Genomic DNA, 23,857 nt, shown 5'->3' on the forward strand with positions numbered 1-23,857 from the left:
GAGTGTATTCCACTGATATGATTATTAGAGGGAAACAATACAAGCTACTTGCAGAATATCAGCACCACAGCCTTGTGATAAGCAAGACAGCACCATAAGTGTTTCAGTTGTTTCTTTTTACATTGATTGGTCTGACACCTTCTTGATAATTGAGGATATATTTCTGTGATTAACCAAAAATGTATACATACTACTTATTTTCTTGGCCTAAATACTGATATGAATAGCAGATGTAAATAGAATAGACTCATACCAATTTCTCATGTCTTTTCCGAAACAAAATTTAGAAATGCATCTTGAGAAGCATGGTTTCACTGCCAAAGGGTGGGGGTGGGGGGTTCACAATACTAAGAAACTTAAAGCACTTTCCAAAAATAGGGAAACAGCATCTTTTATGTTTTATTTTTTGCTTCTGAAAATATAATATATATATATATATATATATATATATATATATATATATATATATATATATATATATTACATGTACAGAAGAGTCCCACAGATTCAGAGAAAGCTAACAGAAAGGCACATAGAGAGTTCAGGTCTTTTCATAAAGTTTTCAGTTAAACCAACATCCAGGGCACGGCAAATGACAATGCAGACAACAAAAGCACAGGAAGCCTGTGTACATGACTCTGAAGAGCTAAATCATAGACAACTCCCAGGTCTGCCAAGAATGGAGGTCATCTCTGGAGAAAATACCATTTCTATTTAATAGGCCTGTCAGACCATCACAGAATGTATTGAAGTCTGAACAAAGACACACCAGGGCAAGCAAACACCAATGCTTAACTTGACAGCTAGTTTGCTCTTATCCCCTTCTCTTTAAGTCCTGAGGCCTTTGCTGATTTAAAGGAGCAAATACCAGGGCTGATTCTGACCCTGCAACATTTTGCTCAGCTATTCAACACAATTTTGTAACAGACTAAATATTTAAAAAGCTTGTAAACACTGTGCTGATGGTGGTGAACAAACATAAAACAAATATTTATTATTTCTCTTTTACAGAAAAGATACAGGCAGAGATCTTTGGCTTGCCACATATGTTTCCCTATCCTGACATTTACCCAAAATGGTAAAAATTGAGGCACAATTCATGGGATCATAGGGTTATCTTCATCACAGGCCAGCAGAGGAGCCTACTAGGACTTGGCACAGCTGGAGCAGCTGACAGCCTTGGGTGAGGTGAGATGGGGCTTCACCAGGTCCGGCTCTATGGACTCCATTAGATCACACTCATTGGCAAGTATGTGCTTCACCAGGCACCTGGAGGCTTCGTCGATGTTTATATTTTCCTAAGGACAAAAAACAGCTTTTCTTAGTCAACATTCTAAAATGACCTTGAACATTCTAAAATGAAGCAGAGTCCCACATGTGACAAAAGGACAGTTACTTGATGATTCATAAGTATACCCTTCTATATACTACCTATAAATTCTCTTATTTCCCCTCATCCTCATTTATTCCTTCAAAAAATTTACCTTTTGATCCCTCATAAAAGTACATGTACTTATTTTAATTTGTGATACAGGAGTAGTGTTTGATGGATTCACTTAACAGATAGAATTTGTTAGAGGGTAATTTTCCTATTTGCATATACTCTTACATTATAACGTAATACTGCAGAAGAAGTACAGGTTTTCAATCCAGCATAGGTTTCTTGTCCTCTGCTATATTCTACTTCTGTGGCCTTGATATGAAATAAAAATAATGGAACATGTTTTGCAGTGGTCATTAGGGGATTAACAAAATTTCTGGTTCTCTACTCAGCAAATGGTAGGTGTCCACTACTTCTGACCTCCTTGAAATTAGGCCTGGCTGGCTAACTTTTGTTAATCAGTGAAATGTGAGAGCTGATGAGTCTCACCCTTATATAGCAGCAACAAAAGTGAATGCTCAGTTCCCCATCTTCTTTTCTTTGTCTCAGCAGTCATGGAAACAGAGAGAGGAATTCTCTTGCCTAGGTCTATAGTGAAGGATGGAGCAGAGGCAAATTTCCCCTCAGCCCATGAAGTTATTTGTAGTGTATACGAAAATTATAAATTCATTGTTTCAAGCCACTGAGACCTGAAGTTGTCTTTTACTGCGGCATTACCTAGGCAATCCAGATGGATATAACTCTTTACAGGAAAATATAAAATCAGAAATACAAATAGAGTTTCAAGAAATAAACAAGCTTTAATTTAGAGAAAATATGGAGCAAGCATTTGAATCCAAAATATGTTATGTATTTAATTACTTTAGAATAAATTGCTTTGTCTTCCTGCTAGTCAGAAAAGAGAAATACAGAATGTTTGCTACCAGTATGCTAAAATAAAATATCATATCATTTCTCAGGTGAAAAGTAGTAGAGTGAAGATCTCCAGTAAAATTAAATTGTGTTGTTTTTCTCACAATTTTTAGAACTTCTCTGATGTGTTTTCTCATATTCAGTATGAGGAGACAAGCACTTTCTTGTTGCCAAACTGTTTTACTACACTACCTTGCTAACCAATCTGAAACAGAACTACTTACCCTTAATTTTTGTGTGGATGTTTATGTATTTTGAGATCATTGCATCAAGTCATGTTACATGGAAAATGCAAGAGGCAGTGATGGCTTCTAAATGCACCCTTGGCTAATGACATTAGCTGTACATGCTAATACTCATTAGCATGCTCCCCTGCCTCAAGTCCAATCCTGATTTTACCTGATGTGAAAGCACAAGGTAACCTAGAGACCCAGGCTGTATAGAGCTTTAATGAAAATGCTTCTGAGAGTTTCTAAATCCAAAACACAAGATAAAAGTCTTGTTACCTTTTTGCTTGTGCTAGGTTATTGTTGTGATTTTTGTACTTAAACAGTATAGAGGTGTTTGAGCCTCTGTTTCTTCAACTATAAAGTGGCCTGGCTGATAACACTTCCCTAACAAAGTTAACCTGCTTCTCTTAACAGGGTGTTGTGTTCATTGACGACTTTGCAGGGGGAAGAAGCTAGGCACTTTATAGTATTTAATCTCATATTAAACACTACTAGATAAAGATTAGATTTTTCTTCTTACTGATTTTGTTGTTATTGTTGGATGGAGGTAAAGGTGGTGTTTCTTCTTTCAACTCAGGTGTCTGACTTATTCCATGAATGGCAGAGACTAGCAGTGCTTGTGCCCTGTCCCCTGCTGAGCAGGCTCCTGTGCCTTAAGTCATTGCCCATGCTTGACATACCTTTTGTCATTCTTTCTCTTCCTACTGTCATGCCCAGAGTTCACATTTAAAGTACCTGCTCCCAAGCAATAATGCGACCTAGACATGGCATGGCTCTTTGGGACAGACCCAGTTTGACACTTTGCTCCTGAGTCCAACCACTTGTTTATGTGTTTGAGTAGAATCCTTCTCAATGGTCCTCTACTGTCTCACCATCAGGATGGTGGGGATGGGTAGCCTTGCCTCACCATCTAGCCTCAGCCCCATAGGCAAGCAGAAGCCCTATATTGATTGGAATGACTTTAACATACTTGACCAGCAGTTAATAAATTAAGACTTGGATTTCCATTTGACTATTGCCTGTGTGTTGGGGAAAGATAGAATAAAACTCTACCCCAAATACCAACCATGACAGAGCATCATATACGTTTACATATAAGAAAAATTAAGTTTAGACAAGAGACTTCCTTACAATCACAAAGCAGGTGGGCTGCTGGTCCAGAACTCACACCCAGGTCCCTCTGACATTAATGTCTTTTTATTGCTAAGCCAAATATCTTTTAAAAATTGTTTTTAGAATCATGTACAAAAGGAAATTTAAAAAGAAACACAACATTTCCCAATGTTAGAACCAATATGTACTAAATAAATTTTAATTCCTTTCCTTTTCATATATTATGATAAAATGTTTAAGTGATGGGGAAAAAAAAGCTCTAAACATTTAAAAAGGTCTCTTTCACATACAATGTAAATTAGATTTGTCACTAGTATTTTTTTAAGTCTCTGCTCATCTATTAATGTTCCACTTAAATAGGTCTATTGCATGTAAATCAGTAAAATCTACTCAGAGCAGAGTTAAATGCTAGCATGGGCAAATAAATAAAAATCCATCATCATTATGAGAAAAACAACAAAAAATCTAAGCCTAGCAGAATCATGTTAGTGAAATATAAGATGATGCTGGTGAAATTGTTTACACCAAGTAAACGCTCTTTGGTGTTAGGACTAGGACATGAAGTCTCTGAGGATGGGGCTTCAGAACAAAGAACAGGCAAAGACAAGTAGTGGGAGGGTGTGTGTGGAGATGGCAGATACGAATACAGCGCAGTTTATGGTGAATGAGCCGCATTAATTCTTTTAATTAATACAATTTAGATTTCTGCTAAGTACTAGGCACAGAGATAAAGATAATAAAATCGGTCCCATTCCTCACTGAGCATCACTTAAATATTTTATCATAATATATGAAAAGGAGCAAGATTTGTATAAACAACAAAGACATTTTTTTAAAAGAGAGGAAAGGGCATCTCAGGGACAGATCACAGTAAAGCCTTGAATATTCAGTTGGTCAAGTGATGTCACTGAGCTTTTCTTGCAGGTGAAGTGTTGGAAAACACAGTACTACACAAATCCAATATCAGTAAGACTGTACAGATGCTCAGCACTCTGTTTTGACAATTAGTATACTGATAAGCATTTAGTGAACACTTACAATGTTTCCCATTGTGGTAGATGCCACAGTATACCAATTTCAGATTAGGAATTTTAAGAGGACATCATGAAGAAAAGCACATGCTATTATCACCACTATATTTACTGCATGCTTTCTAGAAATAGGCAAGGGGTATAGTTTAGAGCAGAGGCCTGAAGTCAAACCCTCATCTCAATTCCTCTACTTTCTTGCTTGTGTAACCTTGAGAAACTTATTTTGATCACTGCTTGCGTCAGTTTTCTCATCTTTAAAAGGAAAACTTTTAAAATCTACCTCACCAATGATTATGAATTAATTACAAGCTACTACATAGAATGTGTGAAATACCTACATCAGTGAAGGGCATACAGCACACATTTGATACATGTTATATCCATATTCTCCTCATACAACACCCCACTTAGTCAATAATGATGTGTATTCAACAATAATATGTGTGCTCTTTCTTTCATTTGGCAGCTGAGGAAGTTCAGGTTGAAAGAGAATAAGTGGCTGGCCCCAGGTCACACACTAGTAAGAGGTAGGGCCAGTTGTGAGCTCAGGGAAAGGATTAAATAACAGACTGATCACATGCTTTCTACAAAAATATGAGTAAGATGTGTATCATTTAAAGCACAGGTTAAAGCCAAACCTTCATTTCAGTTTCCCTAAAATACTTACCAAAATAAATAAAGTAACAGAATGGACAGGGCCCTTTGTTCCAGCACAAAAAAAGTATAAGAGCATACACTCAGGACCTCAGGCAAAGCTGATTTATATTATTGACACATTTCCAAATATATCTGCTCTCTCTGACTTTCTATACACCACTGAAGTCACAGCCAAAGGGTCCAGACTGGGCGAAGGAATGGCAATACAGAGCAAACCTCTCTCTCCCCTTCTATCCTAATGCTAGCATGGATAATCAAACCCTGCATGATGAAACCACAAGTTCAGATCCTGTGAGCAGTTAGATTGCAGTATGATTGATTAAGCTACTTGGCATCCAGGTTGATATAGCCAGCTCACATTTTCTGGGTGATTGTGTAGAAACAGAGCTGCCAGATCAAGTGTAAAATAATACCTGGGAGTTCTCATCTGCATTTATTATAGAGAGTAGCAACAAAATCCCCCAAAGCATCTTTTGCTAGAAAGGACATTTACACATTCTATAACTTCCAAGTCACGTACACTCAGACTGGATCTGACTGTGATTTATTCACATATCTGCAATATGACAAGATGTACTATTGTGCTGACTGTTTTAGGTTGATGCATGCTCATGTTTGTGCCACTGCTAAGAATCTTTTCATTTATATCAATAAGTAAGCCTGAGAAACAGGCTTAAAATGACTAATAAGGCATTTTACTAAAAACAAATGATAGTAAACTACCAAATTAAGGAAGTACTTTATTTATGAAATAACGTTCACATCTACTCCTCACCAAAATCTATTATAAAGCTGATAGACATGTTAAAAGTAAAGAAGCAACAAAAAAGTTATATAACTTATTCAGAATAGAGTATGATTTTTACCAATCTGACATGTCAACCAAAATGGCTCTGTTGACAAATTCCCAGCCTGCTTCTTCCTATACGTTATGTTACAACATCTCCCGTGATTTAAATAGATATCTCAAATAGTTTTATTTCTAAATCAGTGGTTCTCAATTCAGGTTGAATATTCATATCATTAAAAAGTTTTTAAAAACACATTACCAGGGTCCTTCACCCAGACTTTGATCTAATTGGTTTGGCATAGTACCCCAACATAGGAAGTTTTAAAAAAAATTCTTCACTTATTTAAAACATTCAGCCAGTTCTGAGACACACTCATATGATATAAGAATGTTTTTAAAGACACTGCACTGTCCTTTTTATTTTTATTGTTGATTTTCTGGAAATATACTCTAATACAGTGATTCTAAACTGCAGTACTTCTGATCTTTTGATGGAGGAAGGCATACAAATCTAATCAGCTGAGGTCCTCAGCACTTGTCAGTTTTTTAATTAGCTCTTCAGAACATCCATCTGGAGGCAAATTATTTAATCTTTGACCCCCAGTACCAGAGTGAAAAAAAAAATCATAGTAGAAAATCTGCACATCTGCCTAGTTAGAGGTTGGCAAAGAATCCATCCTCTCATAATTTTCCAAATACACCAACCTCAAACAAAACAACAAGTGTACCAGAGGCTCCAGGGTTAGGGCACTAAATTCCTCAGCCCTGTGATATTTTAATCAGAGCCACTGGCCTTCTGGAGATTAACAGCACTAAAACAAGTCTTGCATAGAACAGGGGTTTTAAATTCCTCTGAGAAGATTCAGCACTTGTTCACTGAGCACTAAGTGCCAAACATTTTGTGAGATTTTTTTTGTCTGCTTTAAGTTAATACCTGAGTGCCAGTGTAGTGGACACCTGGAATTTTGTCTGCTAAGCATGTCTGTCCTCCCCCTTCCTAATAATCACCATTCCCTTCCATTTCCTTTGGGAAACTGCTGCCTCCCACTGTGATCCTGAGCTTCTATTGGGGCTCCCTCAAACTGAGCCCTATTTCTCAGGCATTTTTCTCAGAATGTGGCATTTCACTAATCTCCACAATAATGCTGTAGTCCACGTTATTGCCCTATTTTTACACATGAGAAATATGAAGTTCATAGAATGATGTGTGCAAGGTCTCAGGGATAGTAAGGGTCAGAAACTGACTTCAAATTCCTTTCCTCAGAGGGGCCAATATTTTCCTATTTTTATTTTCCTTGCTGTGTTCTTATATACAGTCCATGGTCTACATTTTGTTCATGCCTGAGACAATGTCCACCTGCATCCAAAGCCCATAATTTGGCACTCTGCCACATTTTCTTCATAAAGGAAGGTGTAACTGGAGAGTGTGATGCCAAGTAATCAGGTCTTAATGATGCTCTATTATCTGAATATTACCAGACTTTAGTCTAATCGGCATTGGGAAAGACAGATGGAGCCATACTGTCACTGGTTTTAATTCAGAGCAGAGTCACATGGTCAGCATGGGGAAATGGGATGCTGAGAAGGAAAGTTCACAAATAAAGCCAACTACAAAGATTGTGTCTGCCATAGTTTGGAATTGGAATGCCCCCCAGAGGTTCATGAGTTGAAGACCCGGTTCCCAGTGCAGCAATGTTAAGAGATGGAGCTCTGGGGAAGTGACTGGATCATGAGGGCTTTAATCTCATCAGTGCATTCATACTTGAATAGACTATCAGGAGATAATGTGAACTGAAAGAGGTGGGACTTAGTTGAAGGGAGTGGGTCCTTGGGGGAGTGCCCTTAGGGACAACATATTGATCCAGGCCCCCTCCTCTTTTGTTGTCTATGGTTCCTAACCACTCTCAGGTGAGCAGCTTTCCTTTGCCATGGCCTTCTGCCATGATGCTGTGCCTCTTCATAGGCCCAAAACAATGGAGCCAGCTGACCTTGGACTGAAATCTCTGTAACTGTGAGCCAAAATAAATCTTTCCTCCTTTATATAGCTTTTCTCAACAATTTTGTCACAGCAACAAAAAGCTGATTAACACTGTGTCCCTCTAATTATGTTTCCTCCATGTCCACCAAAGCCTCACCTCAGTGCCTGTCCTTTATTCATCAGATATTAAAGTCCATTTCAAACTTCCTTTCCACCCAGTGGCAGAGCCTCATACCATCTATCACTTTTCTTTTACCTGCTAATGAACCTTCTTTCCATTACCCAGCCTTTAGTAGCCTATTTCAGGCATCAAATATCCCAAGCTTATTAGAATCATCAAGTATAAAACAGAAAGGGAAATTAGACATTACTAATTCAACCTGCTGTTTGGAATTTAAGGAGTTCCACATTAGGAATTTAAGGCAAGAGAAGGCAAGTGACTTGCCTGACATCTTATAGACTACTAAACTTACAGAGAAACATGAAAAGTGCACCCAACCTTTTCAGTTCTTGCTGCCTGCGTACCTTATGTCTCCAGAAAGATCTTCTTTCTGAGTAGTCTTCTCCCAGTACTTTGAAATGTATCTCTGGCTCTTAGTATCCACCTCAGTTGACATGATTACTATACCTTATTGCCTGCAGCCTGGACTGAAGTATTATATCTAATTATGTTAGTATTCCTGAGCTCCAGTAAGGTAAGATGTCTCTAAACCATAATATTACCAAATATAGATAATACCTATGGACAACTTATTATAAACCAGGTTATCATTTAAAGACTCTATCTCCATCAACTAAGATAATCCTCTCAAAACCCTAGGTAAGGAAACCAAAGTTAAATAACTGTCCCAAAAGTAAACAGCCAACAAGTCAAACTTTCAGCACTTTGCCACTAGTCATGTAATCCCTGCAAGCTCCAAAGCTATCAGATGACTGAGCCACACTCAAGCCCAGAGTCCCTGCCCTTCAACGGCTGCTGGCCATAAATATTTGTTGAAGATATGAGGCATCAGGCCTCCTAACTTGTTGGCTGTTGCTTTCTTTCCTTCTATAAAAAATTATGAATTAAGAGTCTATAAAGTGTTCTGTTTTTAAGTCCATTTTATTAACTAATTTGGTGATTTTTAATTTTAAAAATCTTTAAATGATATATGTGCACTCTCTAGTAGGCCACATTATTCATTCCTATTAAATTCATGGCACCTGAAAAAAATTAATTCATCCTCCTTACCTCTCCTCCTATACACTAAGTCCTATAATCCCAATATGAGGCAGACACAGTTCCAAAGTCTTTCTTAGTTTAGCATTCCTGAGACATATTTGCCAAAGCCAATATGTAATGTCTGACTTAGCATGAATGACCATTGAGAATCACAGCATTCATAGATTTTCCTCTAATAACTCTTCATTTTCAACTCAGTCATGTTTTAATTGCCCTCACTGTGAGTCTTTTACCGAAGCTGTGCTAGAGCACCCAATAATGGGTTTTGAAAAGAGAAGAAATAATAAACACAAGCTCAAAAACTATCATTTTGCCAGACTTAATAAACCCCATTCATGAAGAATAGTGGCTTTCAGTTAAAATACTTTCCCATTTGTCAGTATGGTAAGATAAATGACCCACCAGACACAAAATATTAATAGTAATAATTGCTAACATTTGTTGAACGTTTAATACTGAACATTTACTCAGCATTATGCTGTATATTCTACTACATGCATAATCTCATTTAACCCTTAACACACCCTAAGAGTAGATATGCTATTAACCTTATTTTACAAAGGAAGAGACACATAGAATACTTATCCACAAATATTTGCTGGGATTATTTCAATTTAAAGTGTTATGTACTGAATGGTAACTATGGATAGAAATGATCTGATTTACAATGATTTCTATCATGATTAACTGTTTTTATTCTGGCATGTCTGTGTGCCAAGACTGCAAATTGAGACCGGAGCATCACTGTCCCAGGGAGTAATGGAAAAAGAAAGAGTCTGGAGTCAAGCTTCATCATTTGGTTTTATTGTGGGGCCAGAAACAAATCGAAGCCTCTGCCCCTACTCTAATTTAGAAAATGAAGTCAATCATAACTATATTTTATAGGGTTCTTCTTACAGTTAAATGAAATACTCAGATAAAGGACCTAGACCTTACATAACTGCTCCAATCAATACAAGGCCCCTCTCCTGTATTCTGTGTACCTTCTTCTTTTAGGTCATTCTTTGGTGATCCCTTCCTATGGGAAATCTCCTCTGACTTCCCCCAGGCTGGAACAGACAGGCACCCTTATACTTGGATACCTATCCCTAGCCATCAGGTGATGGCTTGCTTGTATGGAACCTCCACTGGACTGAGGGTTCTTGGGGAGTCCTTTGCTATATTGTGGTGACTAGCATGGTTTCTGCAGATGGTAAATGTATAAATTAATGATCAACTTATGACTTTCTGAATGAATGAGTGAACAAGGTCCTCGAGAAGTGCAAGTTCAGGATGCAATCTGAAAATAATTTCAGATGTGGGTGACTTCTGTAGAGTGAAAAAGAAAACATGTTCACAACAAAATTTACTTCGTAAGTCAAACTGTCTGTTCTTATTTTGTTTTTCATTTACTCTTTGACACCATGCTTTTTAGGCGAAATAGAAGGACAACAGCTTGAAGAGTTTATAAATACTAAGCTGAAATCAACTTGGCAATTAGGTTTTGCAGTAAGGCAGACCTAAGTTGGAATCCTAATTTTGCTGTTTTAAAAATAATACTTTATGGCCCGATGCTCCAAAATTATTTCAAGTGTTTGTTTTTGTTGTTCTTTTGGGGGGTTATTTTATTTTATTTTCTATTTAATAATTGGATTTACTCAGGTAAAATTCTTAATTTTCTTGGCAATTACTTTTAAGATAGATATAATAATATCTACTTGATGGAATTATGAGAAATGCAAATATGATATTTGGGGCAAAAGTAGAAGATATATCTATATCTATATATCTATACATATAGATATCTCTATCTATATATATTCCCACCTTCTATAAGTGACTAGATATTAATACAGCTTACATTATTACTCTATTTATGATTATTTTAACATCCTCTTCTTTCATTAAGAACTTTGATGATGACTAAATGCATGGCTAGTTCTAGTCTGACAATTTCCTTCCAGATCTTTAGTTTATTTTTTTCTTTATATACTATGCTTTCATCCAGCCCTCAACTAATTCCTCAGTAGGGTGTTTGAAGCCCTTACTTTTCTGGATAACATAAGCAAAACTACCTCTGCCACAATTATTTGAATAATGTGAGCTTGGGTGAAAGCAAATAGGAAAAAGAGGTGTATATAAGAATAGATGTGTTCTAAAATTAAACAAATCCACATGTTAAACAACCACCTTTTTACATTTGGAAAGTCAATGAACTAATTAACCACCAAGACTCTGGCCTCAACTCTGGGCCCTAAGTCTCCTCACCTTACCAAATCCCTGATGTCTAAGTCCTAAATTCCACAGTCAGATAAGAAGTCATTCTCAGTCTGGGGATATCTTCCCGAGCCAGCAGTTACCACATGCTATGTAGTTTCCCACCCCCCTTTCTGATAAGGAATAACATGTTTCTTTTATTTCAAAAACTTATAATAGGAAGAAAAGAAAGAGGAGATACATGAATTTGAATTTTTTTCTAATACTTGAAATAGAAGATAACTAAATTAAATAATTTGTTATCCAGCAAACCATTATTGAGCACTTTCCATGTCCCAGGCAGTATTTATCAAAGCTTTCTGCTCTGTGCCTTGGTACACATTGGAGTCAGTCATTGTATGACTGTCTCATTAGTCCAAGACTCTTCTGCTTCTGCTTAGAGTTGATGATAAACATGATATGCTTTCTTCTCACAGTCACTGTAACATTCCAATCTAGTTCAGGCCCCGTGAAATCTCTTCTCTGGCTATGTGCTTTCAGTTTCTTCCAAGTACAACCATTTTTCACATTTCTGCCAGACTATCTCCTGGCTACTCTAATTAAAATGTAGTTATGAGCTGGGCATGGTGGCATGCATCTATAATTCCAGAGACTCAGGAGGCTGAGATGAGCAGATCACAAGTTCAAGGCCAGTCTTAGCAACTTAGCAAAACCTTTAGCAACTTGGTGAGATCCTGTCTCAAAATAAAAAATAAGAAAAGCAACAGATATAGTTCAGCGGTCAGGCACCCCTGGGTTCAATTCCTAGTATCATACACACACACACACACACACACACACACACACAATGTAGTTACATTCATATCTCATCCTCAAATACCAGTTTAAAATACTTTATCGGTTCACACCACCTAGGCATAGTAAGTACAGGTCACTAAACTGTGAGCTAACCAACATTAATTCTCTTGTCTCTACTGACTTCCTTTACTTATCTAGGTTCTAATTGAGCTGGACCATAGGCCCTTCCTTCACTGTGCCCTTCACTTGAGTCTTACTCCCATCCCTATCTATAGATCCACAATGTGTCTTTGCCTGTGTGATTCTTACTCCATTTCTATGTCTAAATCCCCTGCTTATCCAGACCAAAAATATCTAATATGGAAGTATTTAGGTGCTGATATGTTTCATGAACATTTCATCTTATTCTTATTTGAACTTTTGGATGAAATTCAGATACATTCCCCAGCTTCAGAATCTTCTTGTACCTTGAATTTTTATTGTTTGTGTGTATAAATTTAATATTAAGGGGAAATACAGCAGAATGACCAGAACTGTCCCAGGTCTGCCAGCTGCTAGCCATGTAACCTCAGGGAAGCCTCATTTTTTAAACTTATAATCTATGATAAAAATAATACAAATTTGTTGAGGAGGTGTATAAAATGAAATGAGAGATGTGTGATAACTCAGCAATACTGAGGGGCACAAGAGACACTGAAAAAAAGCACTTAGAGAATAACACAACATTGCATAGTTATTATTATGTTGTATATGAGAATATATATTTCGTTTTGATTATAAGTTATCTGAAATTGAAAAACAAGATTATATGGGGAAAAGAGCATCTAATGGTTAAATAATTCTAAGAAATGTTTCAGAATCTTGGAGGATCCCATAATGAGGCATGTGATTACCTTTTTTGCATTAAATGGAAAAGTGGGTTAGTATCATTGGTGAGATGACATATGAGGAACCAGAGTGACATGGCAAAATGGGGAGCATAGAGAAAGATGTGCCTCTGTAAAGTGTGAACCAGGAAAAGGGAACTTCAGGTTGTGATGGGAGGGTTAGAGCAGAACCGTTTCCTTTCTTTTTCCCATCCCAACACAGGGAAGTTGTTGACAAGTAGTCAACTGGATCTGATCACATAACTCTTCTCAAATGCTTTATCTCTCGGGCCTAGTCCTCCTCTAAACAACTTGGCAACTAGTGGCCTGAATTAGTAATGGTATATGTGGGAGTGTCTGTGCATGGAGGGGCCGGGGAATAAACATGGTAACTGATTTTGCTTTGCCCTTGGGCTTTTGCAACCTTACCTCAGTAGTGCTACCTCCACTTTTGCCTTTCTGAGCATATGCTAAGATGAAATACATTTATTTTTTTTAAATATGACGCTAACAGAGTAAGATCCCACAATGCAAAGTTGGAAACGATTGGCCTAATTGGTTATGACCAGATATTGTTCCCTTGAGCAAAACAGGATTGGGTGCCTCTCCTCAGGGCTTCCTAGTGGTGCTTTATAATTGCTATTATCATGTACATTACATTTTCACTGAATAATAAGCTTGAAGAGAAAAGAAATGGCACTTAAGCACTTGGAGTATTGCCTGTAGCTAACATAGGGTCTGCTGGCCATAGATCCTTGAAATATAACTTATGGATAGACTATTTTGCGAAAGAGAAAACTGAACTAATTCCAATTAAAAATTAGAAAAACATTGTGAGCAGTTCTACATTGATATTCATTATAGTGAAGTTCTTTTAAACTGAGGACAGCTTAGAACAGGAAACTAGTAGACCTCAGCCTTAGTCCTGATGTTGCTACAAACTCTCTTGGTCATTAGGGGCAAATCAAGATCTTTCTCTGGTATCAGTTTCATCAACTGTGAAGGGACAGAATTTATACTCTGCCTTTTTCCAAGCAGAATTGAAGATGACTCTTGAGACTATCTCTATCTCTTGACTAATGTAGTTAAACTTGCAGAGATCTGAGAATAATGCTCCCTTAATAGGAAATATTTCTCAAAGTGAGAGTTTAAGTATAAAGCATTTGTTTAAGAGACCACTTACTAAAGTGACTGCACTATATCAACTTGATTAGCTATAAGTTTTTGGTTGCAAAAAGAATCAGAAAACCATGGTGTTGCCTAGGCCATATGGAGGGTAGCTCCTAGGAGTCACAAAATTACTAAAAAATTCAGGCTAATTACTCCATGAACCTTAGAAAATAAAATCAGACTTGCAAACACCATCAGGTCACCTTTCTGTTCTTCATCTGCCAGTCATTATTTGCATATAAAGAGGCTTGGGCTCACGTGTTCATACTTTAGCCACCAAAGAGAAAAGGCTTCCTACAGTCAACCTCAGTTCAGAAACCCTGAGGAAGGACTCCAGGAATTTAGCTTTAGTCACAGTTCACACAGGAGACTAGAACAACTCCAAGTCCAGGAGACAGCAGCACCAGGAGTAGCATTACTTTAGTCACATGGACACTATTAGCCAATTACAGTGACTTGATCACTTGATAGAAGTGGCAAGTTCCACTGAGACAACCAGTAGGGGGAGAAGAAAAGGATGGCTGGGAATGGGAGAACACAATTAACAGGGCTGAATAATTTTGAATCTAGAAACCCTCAGCTGTATTTGCTGCATCACTTTCCAAACATTTCATCAAGACCAATGTTGATGTATATATTTATATTTTAGATAGACATAAGCAATATGTAACTTCTAAACAGAACTAGAAAAAAAAATTTCCACAAATCTGTGCATTACCAAATAGAAACAAATCAAATAGGTACCATCTGATAACCTCAAAATATGCAGGTTAAGTGGATAATTGGGGCTATCTAATTGAATATGCACAAATGGAAGTTGAGGAAAGTAGAGTTGAACATAAATGACTTTAAAAGAGCTACCTTAATGAGAAAGGCATAAAGTAGTTACTCAATAAATTTTCTGAGAAAATATAAAAGAAAAATTAGCTTTCTTGGAACTTAAGAATCAAACTCAGTTCTGATTTTCTGGTTGTTTCACAGAATTTACCAACTCAAGTAGATCCAAAAAGGAAATACCTTTGCCTGCTAAAAGATACTTCTGCTTCAAATGTAAGCTTTAAAACTTGGAACATTATTGCTGAGAACAACTTATGATATATCTTTCTTCATTATAAAACACTATTCAGAAGACTACTTTGACCACTGGTCCTGTGCACTCATGGCTTCTTTTCTCCCTTCTACAGTTATCATATTATGCTGCTGTAGGTCTAGAGATAATGAATCAGTTCTATGGGTTGAAACTTTAAGGGTAAGTATGGCTTAAAATAAGATGGAGTTATTTTTAAATGCACATTTTCTTTATTAGTAGGAAACAAAATAAAACATTAGCAGTTAAATCAATTAGTAGTTTGAGTACAGATAATTTCAATTTTTTATACTTCTGGTTATTCTCTAAGGTCTTTATATGGTAAATATACCGTTTTAATATTCACATTTAAAGGTGTGGAACAAATAAAATAAGAATACTAAATTTTGAACCATGAATTATATAGGAAGTCCTAATATCTTTATTATACCCCCTTGAGGCCCAGACAATATGAAAGAAAGAATATTCCATGAACTGGAAAATAGAAATATATAAGGATGAATGGAAAACAACATGTAGGTTCAAGTCACAGGTGGAAAAGAGTCTGCAAGATTGAGTCTAGAGAAAGAATATGGACAGGAAGCTAAAAAAACAGAAATTCTAACTACACAATCATGAGTAATGCAATAAAGAAGAAAGAGGAAAGAGATATAAAAGAAACCATTTTGACTGCAGGAACATCTCAGGTAAGATCAGGTTTAAAAATAACATGTACAAAAAATATAAGAAGAAGGGAAGTGAACTTAGATAGATTCAAAGGAGGTCTGAACTCATCCAAATGGTCAGGAAACTCAAACCAAATATAAGGACAAGTTTAAACAAACTACAAATGGCAGGAAAAGACAGTTTGGGGTTTATTCAGAGCAAAAGTAATACAAGTTTAAAAGAAGACACATAAAAGAAAGACCATACACAATAAACTAACTTCATTTTCTTCCCTAATAAAGATTTCAAACTGAGCAATCAGAAGATTGCTCTATGCATTTATCTTGAGAATAATGCTCTTCATAATGCTCCTGGCCACAAGGTGACTGAGTTGGCTCTCAAGAAAAATGACTATTTGTATGGGCTCAAATTGAGGACCAGAATGTTTTTAATTACATTAAACCAGTTCAGAACTACCCTCCTATTTATAAGAAGATTGGATGAAGTTATAAAAGGCATAGTTACAAAAGTGAGACATAAAACTGACATGACAGATGAAATCAGGACTTCAGAATGTTCTGACAGGGAGAGATGGACACTTTGTTCATTGTTGGCAAATATATGTTAGCTCAGGTTTTCTGAACTTTAAAAAAGAAAAGGGATAGGGTAACCTCAGTTGTTCCAGGCCTCTTACTCTCAACCTTTCCAGAGCACAACAGAATGGAATTCTAAGATGTTCCCATGATTCCCACCTCCCAGGGTGCATGCCCATTAAATACAGATAGAGTTATGAGCATGATGAGATAGCTACCCCCTAATTAGGTGACTTCATACAGAACTCTAATGACTCAGACTGAAATCTACTTCTGACCTTGAAGAGTCAGCTGCCATGTGGTGGAAAGATACATGGAGTTCTGCAAATAACTGAATGGGCATGGAAGAGGAGCCCAAGTTTCCCATCACAACGCAGCCACAACCCCAGCATCTTGATTTCAGCCTGACGAGAGCTCAAGCAGAGGACTCAGTTGACCTGTGCCAAGACTTCTGACCAGTGAAAATTAAAATCATAAAGGTGTTTTGTTTTAATATGCTAAGTTTATGGTGATTTGTTACACAGAAATAAAAAACAAACACCATGAGGAAGACAGCCATGTGCTGAGGCTAGTGAAGCAAGAAGTTGAGCCCTTGTGATATCATCGAACTGTCTCTATATTGGCTGCATGTTCAAAATAAAGTTTACTTTGAGTAAATCAGATTTTTAGTCTCTCTTCAAAACTCTAACAAAACTAACACAACTCTAACAAAAATGGATAGTTTACTTTTATAAACAAAAATAATAGATCAATAATGAAACTGGAATAATATATTAAAATCACAGAATAAAAATCAGTAGGTCTGGGCATGGTAGCATAGCCAAATAATCCCAGTGACTCAGGAGGCTGAGGCAGGAGGATCACAAGTTTGAGGCCAGTCTCCATAATTTAGTGAGACCCTGTCTCCAAATCAAAAATCAAAAGGGCTGGGATGTAGCTCTGTAGTACAGCACAACTGGATTAAATTCCCAGTACCACAAAAAAAGTGAGTAGTTACTAACATTAAATTCTACTCTTGAGTTTAAATTATCAGTAGCTTAAATATATAAGACTTCATCTTATAGCATATTATTTGCAAAAATAAGGGTACTTTTTAGTTTACCATAAGTACAATATGTCAATAATTTGATATAGATATTGAAAAATAAATTAATATGGTGTAATACTATATAAAATAGAAATTTTGTCACCCAGGCAAAGTAGGTTGGAGCCCCATTCTTTATGTCATATTCTGTTCAGTCTATATCTGTCAACAGATCTGGCCACTCAAAATAGCATATGGACAGATTAGAGTATCCAGATAAGGCAACTAGAATGGTAAGGGTTCTTGTATTCTACATGACTAATTGAGGAATTCTCAACAAAGAGAAGTCTTACAAAATAACAAAAGATGGCTCTTTCCTGGGGATTTGTAAAAATCAGATAAGAAAATAGATGTCAGAAACTCATACTTTGAAAGTTCCATACAACTTTCATATGTTATAATTTAGAACATTCTTGGCAAACAACAAAAGCTGACTTTTTGATCTAGATGAAGAGTATATTTACAAGGTTTCTGATTACTTTGGCTCTTTTGTAGACCTGAAACTTCCTTGCACATTAAACTCTGAATTAGATTTAATACCTATATACAAACCTTGTTCCTAACATACCCCACACACATCTGGTTATGTTAGAACTAGTAATAATTTAAAAGAAATTATACTATTGGCGTCATAGAAGGAAATAAACATTTAAATCCCTTATTTTTCTACTTTGATTTTTAGACCCACTAACTGTCAGAAACACAGTAAATAAATCCAAGTTTTGAGGATTCAGACAGAGAATTAATGCTGCTGTGTCATCCAGTGTTTTTTCTAGCATCTTCCCAGTTTACTCCTCAGGAGAATAGCACAAATAAAGGTTGAAACTCAGGTTACTCAACAGGATCTTATTATGCGTTGCAGAGTGAGCAGGTCCACTGAGTTCTAGTCTTAGCTCTTTTGCAATAATGCTACCTCTACCTCTACACTTCCCTTCTCTGTGGTCTCATTTTCCCATCTAAATGTGAAAGTGCCAAGACATAAATCTCTGATCCTTTTCCCTTTTCTCTGTGCACTCACTCCCAAGGTACTCTCAATGGAGATTAAAATACCATCAATATGTTCATAACACCCAAACATGTATCTGCAGCCTGGACTTAAAACCAAAGATGTTGTCTATACTAGAAAATTCAAAATGACAAAGAATTATAGAAGTTTCAAGAGAGAATTTCCTTACTTTAGAGCAATCTTTTTTTTTCATTTTTTTAAATTTTAATTTGTTATATATGACAGCAGAATGCATTTCAATTCATAGTACACATACAGACCACATTTTTTCATGTCTCTGGTTGTACACAAAATAGAATCACACCATTTGTGTCTTCATACATGTACTTAGGATAATTATATCCATCTCATTCCACTGTCTTTCCTACTCCCATGCCCCCTCCCTCCCCTTTTCCCCTTTGCCTTATCTAGTGTTCATTTAATCCTCCCATGTCCCTCCCCACCACCATTTTATAAATCAGCATCCTTAAATCAGAGAAAGCATTCGGCATTTGGTTTTTTGGGATTGGCTAACTTCACTTAGCATTATCTTCTCCTCAATCCATTTACCAGCAAATGGCATGATTTTATTCTCTTTTAATTCTGAGTAAAATTCCATTGTGTACATATACCACATTTTCTTTATTCATTCATCTATTGAAGGGCATCTAGGTTGGTTCCACAGATTAGCTATTGTGAATTGTGCTGCTATACGCATTGATGTGGCTGTGTCCCTTTAGTATGCTATTTTTAAGTCCTTTGGGTATAAACCAAGGAGAGGTATAGCTGGGTCAAATGGTGGTTCCATTCCCAGTTTTCCAAGGATTCTCCATACTGCTTTGGATATTGGCTGCACCAATTTGCAGTCCCACCAGCAATGTATGAGTGTGCCTTTTCTCCCACATCCTCACCAACACTTATTGTTATTTGTATTCTTAATAGTTGACATTCTTACTGGAGTTAGATGAATCAGGACCTAGGAATTAAACCAGAGACATTGTATCTATTAGAAGAAAAAGTAGTTCCAAATCTCTATCATGTTGGATTAGGCCCCAACTCTCTTAATAAGACTCCCATAGTGAAAAATAAATGATATCCAGAATCAATAAATGGGTTGGATTCAAACTAAAAAGCTTCTTCTCAGCAAAAGAAACAATTAGTGAAGTGAATAGAGAGCCTATAATTTGGGAACAAATTTTTTACCACATGCACGTCAGATAGAGCACTAATCTCTAGGATATATAAAGAACTCAAAAACCTTAACACTAAAAAACAAATAACCCAATCAATAAATGGGCCAAGGAAATGAACAGGCACTTCTCAGAAGAAGATACACAATCAATCCACAAATATATGAAAAAATGTTCAACATCTCTAGCAACTAGAGAAATGCAATTCAAAACTATTCTAAGATTTCCTCTAGAGCAATCTTTAAAAAGCAAATTATTCTCACAAAATGACTCCATGTCATTTTGTTCAGCAAAATGGATTTAATGGATTTACAACTTCTGATTGTCCTGTCATTGGCTTTCTACATTATCCCCAAGATGATCTAATCCTTTCTGACTATCTTTGGACATAGTATCTGGTCTTTGAGCACTGCCCCAGCATGTTAGGTAAGTGGACGGGCAGCAGAATATGCTGCTGCTCCTCACTTATTCTAATTGGATATTGATTTCCCCAGTCCTGACAGGCTAAGGAATCAGTACCTCACCAGCAGTGAAGCAGATGGAGATGAAATGGAAGGCCTTGAGATGGTAGTAGGGCTGTCTCCCACAAGTCTAAGAATGCCTCAAAGACAGTAAAGACACATCAAGGAAGTCAAAGCACCACAAAACAGGGGACAAGCAAAATCGATACAGGAAACAATGAAAAAACAGAAGGAGGGAGAAGGCAAGCCCATCTTAGTAAAAAGACCTCCCGAAACAAGGAGATGACTTTGCCTGGGTTGAAAGAAAGGGAAATCGACATAGATTCAGACAGAGGAGAAAGGAGATAGGGCTTTTTTCCTTTTTAAAAAACAAAAACCATAAAACCAAAAAAAAAAAAAAACACTAAGCTTCCCTGCTGGATGTGGTAATGCACACCTATTATGGTTAGACCTGGTAGTCCCCCGAAAGCTCATGTGTGGGATAATGCAAGAAGATTTGGAGGAGAAATGATTGGGATGGCAGGGTATAGCCTTAATGTAGTCAGTGAAATAATCCCTCATGGGATTAACTGAGTGGTAACTGGAGACAGGTGGCATGTGGCTGGAGGAAGTGGTTCCTTGGGACCGTGATTATGGGATATAGATTGGGTGTCTGGAGAGTGAAGTGTCTTTCTCTCTCTGCTTTCTGATCACCATATGAGCTGCTTCCCTCTGCCACACTCTTCCTCCAAGATGTTCTGCCTCTCCTAGGGAATGGAGATGGCTGTCTACTGACTGAGACTTCTAAAACTGTGAGCCCTTAACTTTTCCTCCTCTACAGTTATTCTCATGGGGTCTTTCAGTCATAGCAGCAAAAAAGCTGATTAAAACAACACCTGTAATCTTAGGAACTGAGGAGGCTAGTTAGGGGCATCAAAAATTTGAGGCCAGCCTCCAGCAACTTTGTGAGATCTTCAGCAATTCAGTGAGACCTTGTCTCAAACTAAAAAATAGAAAGGGGAGAAAAAAGTCAAGACTTGATTTTCTAAATCTGGCTTATTTCACTTAGCATGGTGTTCTCCGTTTTCATTGATTTCCTGGAAAATTCTATAATTTCATTTTTCTTCTGGCTGAGTAAAATTCCATTGTGTACATATACCACATTTTCTTAATCCATTCATCTAAGGAGGATTCCGATATCATAAAGATATAGGGAAGATCAGTGGAGTAGAGGAAGGAGATCAAGGTAGAGAGAGGGATGGAAAAGGGAGAAAATGCAGAAGGAATTTGACCAAATTCCACATTTATGCATATTTATAAAGCACTAATAAAAATATGAGTGAAAGAATGTTGAGTAGAATAGGGAAAGAAGAATAGGGACAGGAAGGAGGAAAGGGTAAGAGGAGGGCACTAGGGACTAAAATGGAGTAAATTAAATGCTATGCACGTATAATTTTGTTAAAATGAACCCAACTATTATATATAACTATAATGCACTAAAATTTTTTTTTAAAAAAAGAAAGTCAGCTCAGTGTTAAAATATGTGCCTGAGTTCAATCACTAGCACCCATAAAAAAGGAAAGAAAAGAAGAAAGAAAGCTGAATCAATTAGATGTGAGTTTTAAATCCTAGTTCCATTACTCACTAGCTGGATTACTATGGGTAAGATATTAAAATCCTACCATACTTTAATTCCTACATTATAAAATGAGGATAAAAAACTACTAATTAAAAAATAAAACTAATAAAAAATAAATAAAAACTAACTAAATAAAAATAAATAAAAAATAAATTAAAAATAAAAATAATAATTCAATTACATATTGACTAGGACTGGGTCAAAAGTAAGGTGCACAATCAATAAGCGTTCAAAGAAAATGGGAACTTTCCAATTAAAGAGAGCAGAAAATATGTTCATTTTTTTCTTTACAAAAACTCAAAAATTATTTCAGCCAGGCATGGTGGTACACCAGTAATCCCAGTAATTCAGTAGACTGAGGCCCAAGGATCACAAGTTCAAGGCCAGCCTCAGCATCTTCGCAAGTCCCTAAGCAACCTAAGGAGAACTGTCTCAAAAGGACTGAGGATGTGGCTTAATCATTAAGTGTCCCTGGTTTCAATCCCCAGTACCAAAAACAAACAAAAAATAATATTTCAAATAGAATCTCAAGGATTAAGAGAATAATAAATTATCTATTAGCATTCAAGGGCTTTTAACACTTTTTTAGAAAAGTAGTAGTAATGGAGAAGTAGTATTGAGTTCCTAGTGTATAGACACAAGAACAAAAAGTACAAGAGGGAGAGAGATGAACAGTAAGAGAGCTGATTCACATTCACAGAACCCAAGAGCCCCAATGCTAACATATTAAAAGTAAATTAGGGGGGTTGATTGAAAGTCATAATAGGGATACCAATCCCATTCCTACTTCATTTTCCACATAGAAGCAGCTAGACCAAATCAATACGCCTTTATCCTCTGAATAAATAAAAGAGACATCAGACTCAGGAGATATCAATTAGTGTGCCTGTGTAGATAGTGTGGAGTTGAAAAAAAGTCACCAAAAGTATTCCAATATGGCAACTGGGCCGCACTCCCCACCCTTAGAACTCTGGTATCTTTATTTCTACTGGGAAATAAACGTTCTCTAGAGAAAAGACCTCCAACTGACATTTAGAAGTCTCCAGTGACTACTAAGGTAAAGTGGAACCCACATAGCAAAAATCAACAAAACCACAATCTATTAGCCCACCTATACACACAGAATTTAGTGTCTACTTTTGATGGTCTTGCTCCTACCTAGAAATGTTCTGCCAAGGATCATCAAAAGATTTAAAAGAAACCTGAAAATAACAGAAGAACAAAAATAACTCATGAAATAAATTATAAAAGAAACTTCAGAAAAATGAATTAGTATCTTCACAAAGACTATTACATTCTTAACTAAGAACAGGATGCTATGAAAAAGAACATTAAGGAGCTCTTCAAAATTAAAATTATGAATGCCAAAATTAAAATTACATTAAAATAGTTGAAAAATAAGTCAAATAAATATACAGAATAAAACAAAACTTACAAAGTGTTGAAAATGTGTGGGGGAAACAAAGAAGGTTCATAGACTTAGTTTAGGACGTTACATCAAATCAGGGAATCATTTGGTTATCAATATGTCTAAATCTAATAAATAAGGAAAAAGTAATATACAAGTACTATTTAGACACTTGGAAATAAGAAAAGTAGAGAAGGTGGGATTCAAAACCAGAGAGCTGGGTTCTAATTCTAACTCTGCTACTTGCTAACCATATAATTACAGTTAAATCATTTAACTTCTCTAAGCCTTAACTTCTTAATATGTAAAATGGATATAACAACAAAATTTATTTTTCGAGGGTTTGTGAGAACTAAGGGAAAGGAAGAAATAAAACCCTAGGACAACATCTAGTTAAAAATATGCATGCATTTTATAAATGCAACTTTTTATTAGTATGGAT

General features: G+C 36.5%; 1 protein-coding gene across 1 annotated transcript in view; it reads right to left on the bottom strand.

Moving 5' to 3' along the window:
- Positions 1–1,145: 1,145 nt before the first annotated feature.
- The window catches only part of Rab38 (RAB38, member RAS oncogene family), a 54,766-nt gene continuing 32,054 nt past the window's right edge, over positions 1,146–23,857 (bottom strand). The window contains exon 3 of the mRNA XM_026401531.2: positions 1,146–1,298. Coding sequence (XP_026257316.1) covers positions 1,146–1,298 — 153 coding nt within the window. The remainder of the gene's footprint in view (positions 1,299–23,857) is intronic.

Source organism: Urocitellus parryii, chromosome 4 (assembly GCF_045843805.1).
Source record: "Urocitellus parryii isolate mUroPar1 chromosome 4, mUroPar1.hap1, whole genome shotgun sequence".
Classification (NCBI taxonomy): Eukaryota; Metazoa; Chordata; class Mammalia; order Rodentia; family Sciuridae; genus Urocitellus; species Urocitellus parryii.